Source organism: Carassius gibelio, chromosome A5 (assembly GCF_023724105.1).
Source record: "Carassius gibelio isolate Cgi1373 ecotype wild population from Czech Republic chromosome A5, carGib1.2-hapl.c, whole genome shotgun sequence".
NCBI classification, from domain to species: Eukaryota; Metazoa; Chordata; class Actinopteri; order Cypriniformes; family Cyprinidae; genus Carassius; species Carassius gibelio.
The window spans coordinates 16,696,571-16,717,864 of record NC_068375.1 but is presented as its reverse complement, the minus strand read 5'-3'; the positions used below and the strand labels follow the sequence as shown (position 1 = coordinate 16,717,864).

Here is a 21,294-nt window from a genome sequence, read left to right as displayed (position 1 = left end):
CAAGTCTTCGCACCACCATACCAATGTGATCCACTGTAGGAAATGACATGCTTTACCCACTGATGTTATCACTGGGCATCTTGGTCTACCAACTGTCTTCTGCTTAGGTGGTGAGTAACGGCCCATGCCACAAATGCCAAAATCTCCAACAGCTGATGATACGATCTGGTACATCTTCACTTATGCACACAGACTTCTGTAAAATCTTTCTAACGTGTGAGCAGAAAGTAGACGTTTTTAGGTGTACTGCACATGGTTGAAGTAGCAGCTGGCATTGATGACTTGAAAAATTTGCAATGCCTGGACATATTGAGAAAATGTAATAAAAATGTAAAATAATAATAATAATCATAAATAAATAAATAAATGCAATGTTTGGAAGTGATATGACTGCAGAGATTAAAAAAACAAAAACCAATATCTATTCTTAAAGGGATAGTTAACCCAAAAATAAAGATTCTATCATAGTTTATACTTAAGTCATTACAAACCTGTATGACTGGTTTGGAAGTATGATTGTGAGTAAATGAGAATTTTCTTACAAAAACTACAATTCTCAATACCTGAAATACAAAAAAAAAAACTGATTCAAGCTTGCTGTTACACTACAGCAGCTGAACAGTCCTCTAGGCATGTATTGTACACAGTTTCCAATCCAGTGTTGTGATGTCATGTAACAAGCATACTATTGATTTGATGGACATTTACAGCAGAATAAAAGCATCTGCTGTAATTTTTACAATTACAATTTTAGGGTTGTTTGATTGTGGAAAATATTCATTTAAGCAGATTCATCCTCATCACAGAAAAGGAATATCCCTTAACAAGACCTTTCTGAAACAATACCTGCCAAATTGAAGTAACACTGCTGCTTGATAAAACATACATTAAAAAAAAAAAACATACACCAACAAAACCAAATTAAACCCTGCAGGTCATTATGATACACCGATGTGTAAAGACAAAAAAGGATTGTAGATAGAGTGTCAATGGTCCATTTGAGAAATAGGTAACGGTAATGCACTTATAAGTCTGCAATCCACCATAAAGCAAGAAGAAGACACCTCACACCTGCTGCTGAGGATGTGCTCAGGAGAGTTCTAACAGGCCGGACATTGCGTGAATCAGAGGTAAAAAAAATATATAAATGCTGTTCAGTTTCTTGCACAGACCAATCGTTTTGTATCTTTAGACATCAGTGTATCTTTCACGAGCTGCAGGGTTTAATTTGGTTTTGTTTATGTATGTTTTTCTTTTTATTATTATTGTATGTTTTAGCTGTGATGGTGGTATAATCTTTTATGTGATGAGAACATGAAAATTACGGAAAGCAGGAGTGGGGTTGGGGTGATGGGGGTTCTGTATGTAGGTCAGGAAAATAAAAAAAAATATTTAGTTGTATTAGTTTTTAGAATAGCATTTTTCCCATAATTTCGAAAAACGTTTGAACCAGGTTTTGTATGTTCCATAACACACGTATTACACTAGATGGCGTTAAATTATAAGATTATTGTTCTCATTGTAAAGCAGTACCAACAGCCTCACTTGTATTTCCTTGATGAGAAATTAAAAAAAATGCAAATTTAAGTGTAAGTTTACAGTATTGTTATTCTGATGGGAATCTCCAGAACTGACAAAGACATTTTCCTTTTTCAAAACTTGTTTAATAAATGAAACGCTGTGAGTGAGAATGTATACAACCCATGACTCTGTGGCATTAGTCTAAACCTGTTTTTACCCTAGACACTGAACAGTGTAAAAACCAACAAGAAAATGTTCACCTCAGCAAACACAATTTGAAAATGGTTGCTACTAGCAGCATGCTGCTAAGCAATGTCAACACCCAACAAAAATTACAAGTATTTTCTGATATTCTCTTCGCAAAATACACAAAAATAAGACTGTCCCCAAGCTGTCCCACTGATCCAAAAATATCAAGCTATATTGAGATCTAGACACAGCATACCACCTTATAAGAACAAGGAAGCGTGTGTCTTTCCATGTAGGCTAGTCATGCATGGCCAGAATCTGCAGAACACTGTTGAGTCTAGGTAATGTTCTTTTCTTTCTCCCAGTCTCCTCTTCCCCAGTGACATACAAATAAAAACAGACACATGTCAGCATTCCTGGGCCTAGCTCAGTACTCAATTTCATTAAAGTTTTCAGAAAATCCTGAGTATGAGATGCTGTCTCCAGGATCTAGAGAAGGAGAGACATAAAGAGAGATTTTATGTGTAGTATAAACACATATACAAATACACCCTCTGTGTCTTACAGGCTGCCATAACACTGCTACTTTAAACAGATTCAGATAACTACAGTAACAGTAGGCCTATGTGATCCCTCTATAGACAAAATCCAATGAGACCTGCAGTAAAGAAATCACATGCTTCCCCTCCTGCTGTGACTGCAGTGCAGTCACCTGACCTCACACAACATACTGCAATACATCAAATAAAAGAAGAGTAGATGAGGCGACACACAGGAGCATGTCCACAAGGGTGGCATAAAATGAGCTTTGCCACCCCAAAGCAGAATATGTGAGCGGACCAGGGTGACTGAATGAGAATTTTTGACTTTTTTATGCCACTGCAGTCATTAAAAACTTTTATTTTTAAACATATTTAAAAACAAAAACAAAAAAAAACTGCATTGTCATTTTGTTACTAAACTGTTCACTCACCTTTGCACGGTCCCTTTTTAAACACAACATCATCAATTGCAATGTCACTCCTTATTGAGGATCCTCTGACAGCTTCAAATATAATCTGCAAACAATTAGGGAGATATTAAACCTTCCACTGAAATTTTACAGGCAAAAAAAGCAACACAGTAATGTTCAAAGCAACAATCCATGAGTTTCCTGGCACCTCAAGTACCATTACCTCAGCGATCAAATTGGTAGTTTGATATTGACATTATTAAAGATCTTTTTCAAAGACCTCTTTCAACAGCAAAGGGAGTAAGAGTGTGTCTCTTACCCAATGCCTTGTGTAACACTCATAATCCACCGTGGCCTTCATCCAGGACACACTTTGTTCTCCTTGTCTTGCCCAAAGCACTCTCTCCCTGTCCCCCTCATGCAGCAGGACGTTCAGAGTTCCTGTGCCTGAACCATACATGTGGTAGAAGAAGATCAGACACTGAGGTCCGGTTGAACCCCTCAGCTCAGTGGACAAGAGTCTGGCCGACTGCTTGGGTAACATGTGAGACGCCTCAATGTACATGTAGTAGCCTTGAAGTCAGAGCAGGAAAGTCTTAGTGTGCACTGTCTCATGACGTCAGCAAGGTTAACAAAGCATTTGATGCTGAAGAATACATTTGACTCACCTACCCCTAAGGTGTGGTCCCCCTTGGGTCCTGTGTAAGACGTGGGTGTCTGTCCCCTGATCCGTAACCAATGTCCTTTCTTAGCTTTCTTTTTCTGGGTATAGCCACAGTCCCCAGTTTCAAAGTTACAATGTCCAGGAGGTGGATTTAAGGCTCCTAAACAGAGCACAAAAAGGGTGACCTGCTTTGGAATAGTAAACTTCCACCAAACTAGGCTTTTTTACATCTGAAACACACTTTATGTGAGAGAAATGGTTAAAAGATTGTCTATTTCTGTCCACCGCAGCCGGCACTGCCCATTTAATGTCTATGTTTGTGAGGGCAGATGTTCTCCATTGGCATGTAATATGTCTATAAACAGAATATTTAAGAAACTTGGACAAGAGCCTTGCCCATTTCCTAAGCCACACTGTTTAAAACATGCAAGTCATACAGTTTACCCTTTATTAGAACAATCATCTGCTTAAATCTTTAACAAGGCACAGGGTTTACTTCCATAAAAGCAACTGTGAGTCACTTATTATTAAAGGGAAGAACAAACACTTATCCATATTTATGTAATTTGATCATTTACTATCTCACAATGTGAAGAATTCTGAGATACTGTGAAGATTTCTGTGATACAAGTACTAAAGATACTAAAAATACACACGATACCACACAGTGCAACCATATGGCACTTGGCATTAGTCGAAAAGGATTTCCAAAATGTCTTTTGGAATAATTAATGCTTTTAAGTTCAGGGATGTGGATATGGACAGTACCACATGACCCTGGTGTTTGTTAAAAACAGTAAGTGATCCAACCAGTAATTGTCTTGAGGACGGTGGGAGCAATGTGGTGATAAAATTCACCCTGTAAAAGCTGGAATTAACTTCCATCAACATGAAACACGGTTACCATCTGAACAGAGCTTTTTCTCAATGTCAAAAGAAGTACCTGTAGTAACCCGACAATCTCCAAGGGTCACGGAGATGTCATCGAGAGACACAAGCCCACAGTCCCAGAAGCTTCTGCAGATGCTGACAAATGCTACCTTAATGAGAAGTCAAGATAAAAAAAAATAAAAAGTCCACAATGACAAATAGTAAAAACAGGGAGATCAGGTACTAAACTAGTTCTTACTCTTGTAATACAGAACATAATTCTACTCAAAAACAAAACAAAAAAAGTCTATTAAGCATGAATTCAATGTTGCTTGAAAATAATTACTCTTTTAAAAGAGACATTACGAACAACCCATGTCATTTACAGACCTCATTTTGATTTCTTTGTGGTTCTTCTCTTAACTGCCGCTGACATTTTGAGGAGGCACAAAATATTCGACAAATGGAAACACTATTAATGAGGTTTTGATGTGGTTTGTCTGTAGACAGACACTCCATTAAAAAGAGTCTTGCTCCTCACTTATCAAAATCCCCAAGATTACTAGAGGAATTCACACACGGGGTGACCCAAGGTTCAATACAAGATTTGTTACGACTAATCATTTGGAAGTCACAAGAAAATACTTTACTAAAACAGAAAAGTATTAAAACTGAATTTGTGCTTATCATTCAGGACAATGTCCTTTTATCACCTATAATCTGAAGAACATTTCATGTAAACCTTTATGTTGTTCAATTTAAAGTACCATTAAATAGTTTGGCATCAATAGGATTTGTAATCATTTTGAAAGAAGTCTCACATCTTCACCAAGTTTCTGTTTTTGATCAAATATACAGTAAAACAGTGATATTTACATTTATTCATTTAGCAGATGCTTTTAACCAAAGAGACTAACAAATGAGGACAGTGGAAGCAATCAAAAACAAAGAAAAGAGCAATGGTATACAAGTGCTATAACAAGTCTCAGTTAGCTCAACACAGTACATGGTATTTTTAAATTATATTTAAAATGTCAAATGTGTATATAATATAATTCAACTTTTCTTTTTGAATATATTTTTAAATGTTTGTTAGTTTTTTTTTTCCCCTGAAATTGCAAAGCTGTATTTTCAGCATCATTTACTTCAGTCTTCAGTGTCACATGATCCTTCAGAAATCATTCTAATATGCTGATTTGACGCACAGTTGTGCTGCTTAATATTTTTGTGGAAACCATGGAAGATTTTTTTTTTTTTTTTTTTGAGCACTCTTTGTTGAACAGAAAGTTCAAAAGAACAGCCTGTATTTGAAATAAAAATATTGTGTTTAGATATGTCTTTTTAATGTAATTAAGTCAATTTAATCCATCCTTGCTGTATAATAGTACTCATTTATTATTTTTCTTCCTAATCAAAATCTCTTAAAAGATGGTGTACAAAAAAACAAAACAATGTCTTACTCTGTTGAATAGTGAAATTATTTAAAATGAGTCATTATCATGAGCACAACCCAGTCTTGAAGAAACACATCTTGCCAATGATCCATACCTTTTCCACTTACCTTAGTAGGCATGGGCTTTAGGTAGGTGACTTCCACCTCTGTCCAAACATCTTTAGATCTCTCAGACACGGTCCAGATTTTCTCCTGAGCTACGTTGTTTTCATCATAGACATAGAGAGCCAGAGCATTATCTATTTTCATGAAGCCGTGCAGGGCATAGTAGAACCGGAGGCAGTATTTTTGGTTCCCTGGTAGTGACGGTCCAAAAAGACGACCCACATACCCTGAACGAGAGGTATGACGAGTGTTGGCCAGGAGAAAAGACCCTGTAAATGTAAAGACACAGATATGGCAGATTTATACATCTTAAATTATCAGTGAAATAAAAGATCATTTTCTGAATGTTATCTTATTTGTAAACAAAAAAAAAGTTATAGGAATAGTTCACCCAAAAATAAAAAGCTGCTGAAAATTTACTCATCCATCAAAGATGTAGGTGACTTTGTTTCTTAATTAAAACAGATTTGGAGAAATTTAGCTTCGCATCACTTGCTCACCGGTGGATCCTCTGCAGTGAATGGGTGCCGTCAGAATGAGAGTCTAAACAGCTGATAAAAACATTACAATAATCCACATGTAATCCACACCACTCCAGTCCATCATCGAATATATTGTGAAGTGAAAAGCTGCATGATTGTAATAAACAAATCCCTCATTCAGCAGATTGAATGATGAAACCTTCACTTCTGGTCAAAATCCAACCAGTCCATGATCCATATTAATGCTTCCTCCAGTGAAACTGTGGATTATTGTGATGTTTTTATCATTCTGACGGCACCCATTGACCGCAGAGGATCCCTTGTGATGTAATGCTAAATGTCTCCAAATCTGTTCTGAGGAAGAAACAAACTCACCTACATCTTGAATCAAATGAGTATATATTGATTTTTGGGTGAGCTATTGCTTCAATATGCAGAAACAGATAAATACTGATGAATTCAAGTTAAATACACATTAAGTAGGAAGTAGTAGGAATCTCACTCTTTAAAACAGCTCCATGATTTGGAACTTTAACGAGTTAAATGCACATAAAAAAAATTATATAGTATTATATTTACAGCATGTGATGTAAATGTAATATTTAGATAAATTAGACTATTTTTATAGAGTCTAAAAGTATGATCAAAACATTACTTCATCAAGCTTGTCCAATATATATTTTGTGTCAGATGGTGCACTGATGAAAAGAACAGTCTCACTTCGCACCAGTGCCTGTAGTGTGATCCCCGATGCGGTAAACATTTGGTTTGACAGAGACCCTGTTCCACACTGAACCTCCGGTCTGTTCCTGATAATACTGACACAGGCCCTCCTCAAAGTCACAGTTTGCCACCGAGGGATCAAACGCTGGCTCTGAAACATGAGTCACGTGAAATTAACTCACATCATGAACATCTCTCACATAGGCAGACTTTCTGTAAAATGACTGTAAACTGCTGACTAAAGGGAATGTCCATGTGGACTTAACAGGACAACAAGAAAATTCCCCTTTAAACCGCATCTATGGACTTTTTTTAGGTTGCTAGGAATAATGCTGAAGGCCCCTCTCAGAAAAATGACTTATTTTTGTCCCAAATTATATTTTTGTCCACTCCTAAATATTAGTGTCAATGGATTGTAAACAGGTCGCACAAAAACATAGAAATTAGATTGTACAAATTAATACGAATTAGGGACAAATTTGCTAAAAATTTATTTAAATTGCCATTGTGTTGCAAATTACCTCAAATCAGGATTTTACAGTCTATATGAAAAAAAAAACAGGTTTAAGACGGTGCTGTGGTGGTTTTTATTGTCATTTGGTGCAGTGAGAGAAAAGAAGAAGAAGAAGAGGCTCGATCCCAATTGTACTCTAATTAACTGAACAGTACAGACATTTTGGTTCTTCGCAGCTAAATAAGCATGGTAGAAAATGATTCAAGTGACAGTGACTGTTGAAATGAAACCATAAAACTTGTTAGTGGCTTTGGAGCTCTGTGAACAGCTGTATGCAACAGAACCGTACTGACCTGTCTCTGTGTGGCAAAACTCTGGGGAGAAAGAAATGTCATCCAGAGCAACATAGCCACCACGAGGACTGTTGAACGCCACCTCAAACACCACCTAGCACACCAAACACACCAATCAATCTAAAATAGAGACCTGAAGTGCCCAACATGAGAGGAACAATAGATAACAAATTATTAATTCATATTGAAAACTGAAAAGTTTCAAATGGATGTAGTTTGTAGCTAAAAGCAATGCAAAAACACAAGGTTCAAATGCATTAGTAACACTTCAGACAGAACCCCCCCCCCCCACACACACACACAGACACACACACACACACACACACTCACACACTCCTACTCCCATTATTTACATTGTCTCCCAGAGTTGGCTTCTCACAGTCAAACATAGCAGTCACAGCACTAGCTCTTTACTTTATGTTTATATTATTCCTACAGATGTAAAATAAACACTCTTTTCTCAGCAGAACAGAAATTACATTATATATGGTCAAAAATAGATCACTCTTTGAACCACATTTGAAAATGACCAAAGATAACTTGAACAATTCTTACAGTTAATAATCAGAGCAAATACATTTGATCAAATGTATAAGGTCAGTTTTCAATTGGACTATCCATACGTTTGATTTGGTTACAACAAATGAGTACAGTTTTCTCTAATCATTGAGGATGATGCTAATTTGGACAAAACAACATGGCCTAATACCTGTTATTTCTCATTAAAACCATAAATATATTATATTATATTATATTATATTATATTATATTATATTATATTATATTATATTATATTATATTATATTATATTATATTATATGAAAAACATACATTAAAACCCTCCAAAGTTTTTCCCCTAGTTTTTTGTTAATATAGCAAGGATGCATTAAACTGATCAAAGGTGACGTAAAGACTTAATTAGAAAATATATTAAAATTTAAACTTAAAAATAATAATTTAAATATCTTTTTTTTTGTATTGTACATTTTAATAATATTTCAGAATATTACTGTTTTACTGTATTTTTGATTGAATAAATGCAGCCTTGGTGAGCATAAGAGACTTCTTTCAAAAACATTTTAAAAAGATCTTACCAACCTCAAACTTTTGAACAGTAGTGTGTGTCTCCCAATTAGTTATAAATGTCATAATAATAATATTAGTCTAAAGTAGTGACATTCACAACTAACTAAATGTACATTAAATTATGTTTGTTAATGCTATTATTGAAAATTACTGCAAAAGAATAAGTCGTTCATCGTCTGGAGTTCCAAATACATTTATTTATATAGAGGGTGTAAAGGACACTTTATAGAACTTAATTCATTTTTGTTTGACTAAAACTTGCCATCTATAATATGGCATCTGCACAAGTGTTTTATATATGTTAACCATGCAATAAAAGAAGGCCCCTTGTATAAATAGGTGCTAGTCTTGTTAGGTTAGGGTTTTAACATACATACGGGAACTGCAGCTCTAAAGCCAAAATGTGCGTTTGCCAACTGTGTTAGTAAACTGTAGGTAGTTAAAATATATAATAAAATTATTAGAAATAATAAAAAAACATACTGTTCTAAACAAAAGCTTACATATGAATACATATGAAAACAATGAAAATTGTTTTTTTTTTCCTTGTTAATGTTTAACATTATTTAAGGAAAATGAATATTAGCCTAGGAGACCGTATAAGTTGGACAAGCCATAATTTGTAACAGTTTATTTTGTATCAGTTTAATTAGTTTACTTATGGATGGATGGATTGACAGACAGACTGATAGACAGACAGAAATTGTATGACTTGTTCCTTTAGTATTGTTAAAGATGGGGGATTGAGAAATCATTTCTAACATATATAATTTTAGAAAGTACTGTCCATTGTCATCAATGGTTTCCTGTTATTAAAAGCAAACTAAATATTACTATTTTTCAGTTTTTTTTATATTAGAAGTGAAGACATTTGAGGTAGTGATTTTGTTGGCCTCTCTAATGTGGTGTGGTCCCAAGCACTACTAGTTTCCTTCAAACTGTATAATGCAGTGGTCCATGGACACAACATTTGTAGAAGAACTTCACTCACCTCTAAAGGATGTGGTGCCTTAATATCCACTTGCACTAACTTCCAGTTTGTTGTCGCATATGCATCAGGCCTCCATATCTCTTCATAGTGGCCCAATTGGTCCTTAGTAAAAACTGAGAAGAAATTCCCAACAGCCTGGTCCCTTTGATAGTAAAAGGACAAGCATCCTGCCATTGTAGTGGTAGTCATTGGCGACACCAACTTGGCCACCTCCTGGAACCTTTTAACATAAATTGAGTCTGCATACATGTAGTGACCTGTTTAAAGTGGGAAAATAAAACAAAGGATGGATTCACAAGCACATTACTTTGGATGAGAGAGTAAGTGTGTTACAATTCAGGAGAATTGTGGGTTGAGAAAAACTATGGTCTCGTTGGTGAGCCTGGTATGATTCATTCCAGCTCTTGACCTACAGTATTGTGCAGTATGAAGCTATCCTGTCAGTCTGTATTACCTCTCTCATTGTTCATGGTGTGGTCATCTGGAAGATTTGACTGAGGGTCCCGGGCAAACCTCCTGCCCACATACCAGTTCACATTGGGATTCCACTGATGATTACTGTAGCCACACAAGTGATGCTCCTCAAAGTCACACTCTAAAACAGACATTACACATTAGTGTTATCATCTAAGACTTATTGTTGTTGTATTTTTGATTTTTTTTAATGGGTCCTCAAAGGTGGTTCTCAAAGAGTTAAAAATCAATCAAATAACTTCAGAAGACTTTGAAAGTAGCACATAAATCTATGGACTGCTGTTACTTTTAGAATGAAAATCTAAAAATGTGTTTGTAGCAACATGAGAATAAGGAAAAGACGGTTTTTATTTTGGGAAACATTTTCTTTTTTATATTGCTTTTGCAAAGAAGTATCTTTTTTTGTTGTAGTTGTTGTTGTTGTTAACCTACTTCAATTCAATACATTTTTGCATTATATATTATATACTGTTGCATATATTGACTCAGATTTCATGATTTGTTTCAGTTCTGATCTCAACTCAGTATTGATTCATTTGGTTATATATCAGTACTTAAGGAATTTTTTTTAAATCTCAATTAATGCTGTAAACTACAGGGAACCCTCAACCCTGTCAGCTTGCACATTAATGCAAAAGCTTAAAATGAACAACAGATTCCAAACTACGTATACAATCATCTAAATGGCACATAAGGCTTACTGAGCATTTACAACCAACATGATACGTTTCATCAAGTTTTACTGTTTCTTTCAACATACCTTCTGATAATTATTCTTTATTTTGTGCTGTAACTAGTAGTGAAGAAGAGCTATTATAGAGATATGTCATGCCATATTAAAGAGTGTCAAAATAACATTTATTGTTTAAATTTAGTGATACAATTGACAGAGTTTGAAATCCTAGACTTTTGTTTCTTATCAAAAGTAAGAAAGCTCAAAGCTTGTTGAGATTATTGGATGAGTGGCATGCAACAAATGCTGTGATCAATAATACATACATTCTACTCCAAGTATAAAATAGGACTTACCTAGGCAGTATCCAGGGATGATGTGTATTTCAAAAAGGGCAACACTATTTCCCATTCCTCTGCTGGGTTGAGCCTCAAATACTAGCTGAATGTCAAGAGGTAATAAACAAAGAGATGTGAAACTGTTTGGGCTGTAAAATAGTTATTATATATGCACCAACTGCCATCAGTTCAGCTGACACACAAAAAAAATCTAAAGCCTAAAACTACCTATCTAACTCATCCTCACTCTCTTTCAAGGTTTCTCTAAATCAAGCACAGCTTCAGTTTTACACACAGTATATTTTTATCATACACCTCAAGTCAAAACTAGCATAATGGATTTACTTTCTTTGGATCATAATTCATAACATTTGTTATTAAACAAAGTCAATCTCTATTCCTTTGTTTGCAAAGGCCAATTATTACGCTCAGTCTGTCTTTCTAAATGTAATACCCAGAAACACAGTATTAATATAAGCATAGTGAAATAGCACAAGGTCTGATCGAAGGAGAGGCATATCAGTTGTAGTTTTTATGAGGGCTCTTTTATTCACTCAGCTCTACTTAAATGCTCTTTTGAGCTAACAGTCCTTCATGAAACTATGAATGGTCTCACCTACGTTATACCACATACACAACCCCCTTGTTTCCCCTCTTTACATTTAATGTCAGGCAGATACCTGGTAAGATCCAGACGTATTGCGGAGGTCCACACTGGCAATGAGCCAACTATCTGAGGGTTTCTTCGCCGTCCATAATGTGTAGTCAAAGTTCTCACCCTCGGGTCGTAAGTGCAGTTGAAGAGAGCCTGAGCCTGAGATCTGATAGACCAACCGCACACAGCTCCAGTCTCTGAGCTCCAGCTCCGGGCTGACCAGGACATGCTTCTCTTTCTCACCAAAAGATGAGGAATCTGCTGTAATGAAGCGGCCTGAAAGAACCAGAAGAGGCAGGATTTTAATACTGGTGAGAACATTTGTGCAGAAATACAAATGCATTACGTCAAAAGTTTAAGAACCGCACAAAACACTTAAAAGAAATGCATGGTTTATGATTGTTTAAACATTCAGTTCTGTTGTTTTCATTGCAAATGGTCGACTGTTTCACCATTTTAAACTGGGTCAAAAAAAAAAAAAACAGGTGGGATCTGTATTAGGTTCAAAATGAAGGCCATTGAAATCACAGCAAACAAAGGCTCATGGGATACTCAAGTGTTAATAACAGTCCATTTAATCATCTGACTTTACCAGAGTGACTGTTCAGAGCACCGAAATAGGTTAGGTTCATATTTACAGTTCATTAAAGAAGAAATATAAGCTGTCAGACATAAAGTAATCATATATGTTGTGAGTGTATCCCATTTCCTCTTGTTTAATATACATCAAACCTCGACATGATGTAAGAGCGTGCTTGCTGACATTAGTTTCAGAGATCTCTGATAGCTCCAGATGTTCTCATGATGATTCATTCCAGGTGCCATTCTCTCTTCATGACCTCTTGTAAAAACACACTCATTTTCTATACTTTAGTTTGGCCCTCTTTTGAGATCTCATATATTTAGTCCATGAGCGAATACCAGTCATTAATATCCCACCTCTCCGGCCACAACATCAGCTTCTGAGGTAGGTGAAGTCATGCGTTTGGTAAGGTCTATTGACTTTAGTCCCCATTTTGTGGAATGATTCACAATTAACCACAAAAAGCAGTGTTCTCACCACCTGCCCAAAATATGTTTTGGCCCTTTATATAGGCTATATTCTTAATATGAAATAATTGCAGACCAATAAACAAGCCATATAGCATTTTCAGTGGCAATAATAAAGGGTAATTATTCTGCACTAAATGTCTTTTTCAACATGATAGAAGCATTCAACTCCAAAATTAATCAAGAATAAAGTGCAGTTCTCACTATACTCTCAATCAATGCAGCAGTTGTTATTCAGTGAGAGTGAAAGAGATCTGGCTGGAAGTAGTCTATTTACTTCTGAGGCTTCATAGGGAGGGTTAAAAGTTGAGGTGAACTTCTGTGAATTTCTGCTGTACATCTCCAAAGGTCAAAGAAAATGATTTCTACAGCTATCTGTAAATAGCTGGAGAAACAAGGTCACCAGATCTCCTCTCTTTCTCATCAATTCCATCACTTTATCTCAACTCCTCCTGAAAATGTAGTCTTACATAATTTTTGTCTGCATGTATATGAAATAAACAAATACAATGAATAAATGTTTTATGATTTATAATCAACGTTATAATTATAGTAGAGAGTGGGCACATTTGATAAAAAGTAATATACATTCTTGGTAAACTTCTGAATTAATTCATTGAACATTTAGTAAAGTGTTTCCATTTAAAACTAAGACGTCTGCCTCTTCTGTGTTTCCACTACAACATCTAAGCTGTCCAGAAACACAAATGTGTTGCTCAACCTTGTTTAATTTACCTTTGGGTGAAAAACTCACTTCATAGGCAAAAGGTTGAGACCGTGGTCAATCAGACAACTGCCTGACATATGTTAATTGGATAAAACTTCCTTCATCACATTTCTCTTAACAGTCATTCAAAAGCATCTCCTCTGTTTTCCCCACAGCAGCTGAGCTCATCCAGTTGTTCACCAACCATCCCAGGTTTAGGCAGAGGACAGAAACAAAAGTTAAGCAATGATAACAAAACTTATTTTTAGAACCGAGCACAGACGGATACGGAAAGTGCTTGCTGTGCTTAATGCAATAATAAAGTAAATTCAAAAGACAAGAGATATACATGACAAAAAAATTAGTAGCATGAAAGCCGTCAGCAAAGCACATGATCTGTGAAGAATCTCTGGCCAGTGTGAATCATACAGGCAAATTAATAATCTATGACAACCCTTTTGCATTTGTGTCTTGTCAGAATAAGACCAACAGAGATCGGATAAAGTCCTGTTATGTAATGCTGGCTTACTCAATAAAGTGCAGATGTGCAACCATTAAGCCTTAAACACTTAAGAAAGTATTGCAGCAATTTTTATATGCCCTGTATATAAAATTATGCATTTAAATACATTCACAGATGCTCGATATCAAGGTTGAATGCTATTCAGAATTGAACTGAGAATGTCTTAAATGTCTTTAAAGGTGCCATCTGTAATGTTTGGCAAAAAAAATCAAGTCATACTCCACATTCCATAACAGATGAGGGCAGTATGCCTCAATAAAGTGAATTGGTCTACTCTAGAGTAACAAACGAGAATAGTCTCTATGCTCCGCCCCTACTTTCACAACAACACTACAGCCATAGCCGAAGCCTAACTGTGCGTTCACACCGCCGGCGTCTAGAGCGTCAAAAATCGCTCTTGCCGCTCTGCTCACGACGCTGCAGAAAGATTTGTGAGCGCTCAGACGCTCTAACGTAGATCGAATGCTTATTTTGTATTTAAAGCGGCTGCAAAGCAAACAACCTTGTTGATCTCGTGCAGACTAACCACAAGGAGTTATAAGTTAACCTCATTAAATATTGTTGTGGACGAAATATTAGGATCCTTTACTTAAAATGAACAATCTCAGACACCTTGGTCCACGTATCACTTTTAATTTATTTTTTATGTCCCTGTACGCAAACAGGAACACATCATAGATTAATACAAATGCTAAACAGCAATAATCAACCTGTCCTTATTCTGCTTGGGAAATAATGTGCCAACTCTCAAGCATTCAGCGTGAGACACACGCAATTGACTCTTTTCACACGCTTTCACGGCACACATCAATTTTTTCACGCACAGAAAAACCACTAAGCAAAGAGGACACGGAGACCAAAAGACTAGACACAGCAGGTTAGTTATGATATAATAAAATGGGTAACGTTAAGTAATAGCTAGCTAATTATCAAATGCAGCTACGGTTAGCCATCGCTAACATTAGCACGTTTATCGAACAGCCTTCGATACATTGCTATGTTATAACTTCCCGAAAACAAATACACAAACATATAAAACAAACTTCTAGCGAAATACTAACAGCATCTAACTTACTGTTAGAAATGTTGCAAGTTCGGAGTCGAGCCTCTTCTTTTTTTCAATTTTTCAATTTCTTTATTGTCCATCAGTTGTCTCCAGTGATGGAAAGCAGTGCCGATGTTTACTCTGATTCGGCTCATTTTCTTATCGGATTTGATTTGTGATTCCGAGCGCGGTTGTTTCCTTGTAGCGGGTGGTGGTGGTAGGGGTCTCTTGCCAAGGGCTCGAGACATCATTTCTCTCTCTTCCCTGAACTGAAGTAGTGGGCTGTACTTTCCACACGAATGACATCAGGTTCAAGTACACGCCCACAAGCCGTGCGAGTTATTCGTGTATTGCAGGTTGGCTGGTGGTTATGTTGCCCGCATACCGCCTCCCATGGCCGAAACTGGTATTACGACACCTGTCGGGCCGGGGCTAGTAATGCTAATGCTAATTAAGGTTGATATCTCTGCAGCACTATAACTTGACATTTTTTTTTATGACATCGTCGCCCTTATTTCTTCTCATTCTTTTGATGCGTGTAGGTCATGTTATGGATATTTTTACCTCAATTTTTGCATATGGCACCTTTAAAGATGTAATGATAAATATTATATAAATATTATTATATAATAAATATTATTATGCCTCGTATCTGCTTGCTTGTGAACCGGGGAGAGAGCATGCAGAGCTGTAGCTTGTGTAACTCTTTATGTTTTGCACCTAGTTTCCATCTTACTCCCCTTTATATTTATGATGTGAATTACTTAGTTTGATAGTTTAATGACTTAGGGAGTTTTCAAAACTTCTATTCAGAAGCAGTAGCTCTATGCTGCCATCTTGTTGATGTCCAACCCGGAAGTCCCATTAGTCATATTTCATACATTATATTGACACATATTGCAATAATGTGTACAAAGTTTCATGTGAATCAAACCATCCCTCTAGGAGGAGTTAGAAAACAACATTGGATTTTAAGAAAATTCTAAATAGTAAAACCAGAGGGATTCGACTTTGAAGACAGCACATAAATATTTTAATTCTGTCATAATTTATAAACCATAAGACTTTGGTTTTGGTTATTTTTAATGAGACCTGAGATGTTTATACATCCTACATCATCCACTGGAACAAGAAGCAAGAGATTACGTTTCATACATTCACTGCCATTATAAGCCTTGGAAGCACCATGACATTTTTTTTAAATATATATAAATAACTCAGATTTGATACATCTGGAAGGAGAAAGTCATATACACCTAGGATGGCTTGAGGGTGTGTAAATAATGGGGCAATTAAAAATTTTTTGGGTGAACTACCCCTTTTAAATCTGTTCATGATATAAAGTGATCCAACTGTATCTCATCAATGTCTTGGATTAAACAGCTCGATTTATATTAATTTATTTTATATGGATTATATTATATGGACCTATTTGGATCTTCTAGATTTTGGATACCAGTAGGCCTACTTTAATCAAGGGACAGAAATGCCTCAGTTTTTTTCTTTAAATATCTAATTTGTGTTTTGAAGATTAACCAAAGTCTTATGGGCTTAGAACAACATAAGGGAGAGTACGACGGTAAACTATGGGGTAAACTATCTCTGTATTCAGACGGAAAAATAATTTTGACTCTAGCCCTTAGGTTTGTTAGTTATTTAAAATGCAAATGTAGACTATATATTATAGCGGTACCTTGTTTACTGGGGGGGGGGGGGTATTTTGGAATCGTCGCACCAAGTGATATTTCCAACTGATGCTTCCTGATAACCAGACACTTTTAGAGCAGAAAAAGAATAACCTTACTGGCAAATCATTACCACAAATAAAGGTTCCTGAAGCTCTAATTAATAAGAAAGTTTATCATACCTTCCTCGTTGATGGTCCAGGCAGCAAAAGTGGGATCAGAAGTGTATCCGCAGCTGTCTGTCTCAAAACTGCAAGAGCCCCGCAAAAGCTGCGTCTGAGCCCCCGCTAGAACAGCAACTGATGAGGGTCACACACAATCAGATAAACAGTACACCAGGGCTATTCACATCTTGCCCTGGAGGGCCAGTGCACTGCAGAGTTTAGCTCCAACCCTGATCAAACCCACCTACCTGTGATTTTCTAATGATCCCAAAGACATTGATTAACAGGCTCAGGTGTGTTTGATCAGTGTTGGAGCTAAACTCTGCAGTGCACTGGCCCTCCAGGGCAAGATGTGAATAGCCCTGCACTACACTATAACGACTTAGCAAGACTTTAAGAATATGTAAGTACTCTGTTAGTGGATGTAAATGTGTGGAAAAGTGCATTCAGCAACGGATAACTCTACAAATTACTCTACTAATAAATTAAACTTGCACAAATGCAAGAAGCATGCAAAAGAACAAAACAAAATGGAAAAAGTGATGACCTACCCAGAAGGGTTGAGAAGTAAAGCAAACTCATGGCTGAAGTTGCAGGGATGCTGAAGTGGAAGAGTGAAGGTCCTCTAACGCTTATTGCGCACAGCAGCTCTGCGAACGCTGCCTGTACTCTCCATGCTTTGACTCTGGCAGTGCTGAACAGACAGTGGGAGGAGGGAGTGGTTCTTGGGGTTTCTATTTCAGAACAGGCAATGGATCTCCCTTAGGTAAGGAGTTCGCCACTGTGTTAACGTCTGCAGAAATGACACACTTCTTGCTCAATGCAGACGAATAGTAGACATCATTTATTAAATGATGTTTAACAACAGAGTGACTTCTGAATTGTATGTTTAATAACTGCATGTTTACTTAGTAAATGTTAGTGATATTAGGCATGGTAACTGGCAATTTAATGAAAGAGCTATAGTTTTTCTGATGTCAGTTCCAAAAACAACAAATAAGATTTTTTTTTTCAAATATTGAAAATGAATTTGTGTAAATATTGCTTAAACTGTGTTTAATTTCACAACACTTATGCACTTTTCAATTGCCTTTTCAATAATTACTATTGATAATAATTTAAATTTCATAACTACTTACACCTAGAGTGAAATGACAGACTTCTCACTGGTGGTATGCTGGACTTCTCCAATCATTTAAGCAGCACACAATTCATATAGCCTACTGTCTAGTAGGTACTATAATTTGTTTAAAGTATTTTTTATAAAAGTATGTTCTATATAGTATGAATATGGGTAGTGTGAGTGATCTCCACCAACTGGCTGACTGGATGCTCAAGACCTGCTGCGCATCGCTATGAAAGCTTATCATTTGCACATGTTTTTAAGCCTTGCCAATTTAAACATTAAAAAGAGTTTAAAGCATTCAAACACAAGACATGGAAAAACTCGAGGACACATTACTCTTACTGAATCTACCCCCCAAAGATTACTGTTATAAAAATGAGCCGCATTTAAAAAGTAAAGGAGGAGGTGATGCTACAATTTATAGCAATATTTCCAGTATTTCTCTGAAGTCTGGTTTCAAGTATAATAAATTTGAACTAATTGTGATTTATACGTAATCTAGTGTAATAAGTGTTAATGATAAATTCCTTGTGATGTTTGTACTGGCTACCATATACAGGCCACCAGGGCACCATACATACTTTATCAAACAATTTGCATATTTTCTATCTGATTAGAGTTAATGCTGGCTACAGATAAAGTCTTGGGTATAGTTCACCCAAAAATGAAAATTTGATGTTAATCTGCTTACCCCTGCGATCGGACCCGATTTCCGATCACGTGATCGGATCTGGACATCCCTAGACTGTTGTGTTGTGCACTATTGAACACTGTAGTTAACTTTCGTACCACACTGCACGTAAACATCTATCAAGCCAGGTCTCTTTTTCAGTTTTCCTAATTTTAGATAACAATTACTTAGATGTTGTAGATGGAGCCCATATTAGACATAAATATAAATAAAATCTCCATTAAGGGTGCATTTAGGTCAAAAGAAATTGCATACACCCATGTCTGCGTGTTGACTTACATAACCACCTAATGGTCAGCCTTTGGCTTCCTGTTTGATCAGCATGGAAAAGTTTCTCGTAAGTTGGTGGCACAGGAACAGTTGCTGGAGGCTTGATGCCTAGTAATTTTTTGTTGCCAATGTATTAAACTGAACTGAATTGGGTATTCGATGCAGCTGTTGAGCTCAGAAACCATAGCAGCTTTCTTGTTCCAAAACCACCACAACATCATTAGACACATATTCTTCCAATGCTGTCAAACAACATAAAAGTGTAAGAGGGATGTCGACAGATGTGCGTATGCCCATGTTCAATAGCTTTTTTGTTTCTCATTTAGGTTATTATCCTCCATCAATAATGATTGATCAATAAACCTAGGCCCCAAAGCAACGTTACTTACAAAATATATAACGTGGACATCAAACATCTGTTGAAGTTGAAATTATTAAATGATGACATCAAACATCTGTTGAAGCAACTGATTATATGTAATCTGGATAAAATAATTAAATTCTAAAAATTTTATACTTTTAATTAGATTATGTTATGTTTTAAAAAGCTTGTAATCGGATAACAGTTTTTTAAATTATTAAATGTTATTCACATACCGGCAGTAATTGTCACGATCATCAACACCACCAGGTGTTCCCCATTACCACTCCCCTATATACTGTGTTTGGACTCTCAATGATTATGAAGACTTGTTTAGCCCTGTCTAGCATTTCCGAGCATTTTTCCTAGTGTCTGTTCTTTCAGTGTCTGATTTTGGATTGTGTTACCGCCTTTGATTCTCTGCCGCCTGCCCCGACCTTTCCCTGGTAATATTACTGATTTTGGATATCCCTTGACATACTTGACGCTGTGCTCTGATTACTGCCTATCTGACCATTCTCTTAATAAAATTATTGCAAATGGATCCAAACGTCTCTGCCTCAGCGTTACAGAAGACTTCGCCATACCAGGATCCAGCGGCCCGGTACCTTCTCGTTACTGAGATGTCTGTTCCCACTTCTAGGTCAGCGTGTAAACTATCCAGCTCTATCATTGATCCAGTAGATTAGCTATTGCACCTTCGTCAAGAAGGCCTATCTACTGAGGATTATGTTCAACAGTTCTGTGAGTTATCCTATCAAGTACCACTATATGACGAAGTTCTGTTTAAGGACTTTCTGATTCCATGACCCAATTAAGTCATGGTTGCCTAGAGGGGCGTTTAATGGCAGTTTAAGGGACATCATGGACTATGCACTGATGTTATGTGACTCTCCGTTCACTGTGGGAGAGGCAGAGGACAGTGTTGAAACCCCAAATAACTTTTTTTTGGGGGGGGGGGGGGGGGGGGGCAACGGTGTCAAGCGCAGTTGGCAGTGGAGCTTGAACCACCAGCACCACTGAACAAGATGGCCACCAACCCAGAGCCACTGTAGGAAATGGCAGCCACAGCTGACCTTCCAGAGTCAAGTCAAGTCCCCGTTGATCTTCCAGAGTCAAGTCAAGTCCCCGTTAATCTCCCAGAGTCAAGTCAAGTCCCGTTGATCTTCCAGAGTCAAGTCAAGTCATCGTTGATCTTCACAAATCAAGTAAAGTCACTATTAAACTTCCAGAGTCTCGTCACGCCTCACCTGGGCTTCCAGAACGTCGTTACATCTCAGCTGATCATCTAGAGCCTCGTCTCATCGCAGCTAATCATCCAGAGTCTTATCTCATCCTGTCTGTTGAACCCAGCAATGTTCTCTCAGCCTGTTGTTTTGCGGTCAATGAGACTGTTTACTGTGGTGGAACCTCCAGAGGTGGCGGCAACTGCTGCAGAACCTTCGGAGGTGTCAGTAGTATCTATCCATGAACTCTCATCCTGTCCTGTCATGGCCATGAAGGACATCTACGAACTCACTGCTTGTCCTGGCTGGCCACGGAGGCCGTCCACCAGCTCACTACCTGTCCAGTCAAGGCCACGGAGGCCGTCCTTTCACGGCCATGGAGGCCATCTATGAGCTCTTGTCCTGCACTGTCACAGCCATGGAGACCATCTGTGAACTCTCTGCCTGCCCTGTCATGATTTTGG

The 21,294-nt window shown here is 37.1% G+C and overlaps 1 protein-coding gene across 1 annotated transcript; it reads right to left on the bottom strand.

The window, feature by feature from the left end:
- Positions 1-1,653: 1,653 nt before the first annotated feature.
- On the bottom strand, positions 1,654-21,111 carry LOC128014961 (MAM domain-containing protein 2-like). Its single transcript, XM_052598744.1, has 14 exons — positions 21,015-21,111; positions 17,175-17,291; positions 12,009-12,259; positions 11,347-11,431; positions 10,298-10,438; positions 9,844-10,100; positions 7,767-7,860; positions 6,964-7,110; positions 5,758-6,023; positions 4,270-4,366; positions 3,331-3,486; positions 2,982-3,235; positions 2,684-2,768; positions 1,654-2,199 (listed from the first exon to the last, which is right to left on the bottom strand). Exons 1-14 carry the CDS (start codon positions 21,109-21,111, stop codon positions 2,138-2,140), a joined length of 2,109 nt encoding a protein of 702 aa, XP_052454704.1. The 3' UTR covers positions 1,654-2,137.
- Positions 21,112-21,294: the final 183 nt, after the last annotated feature.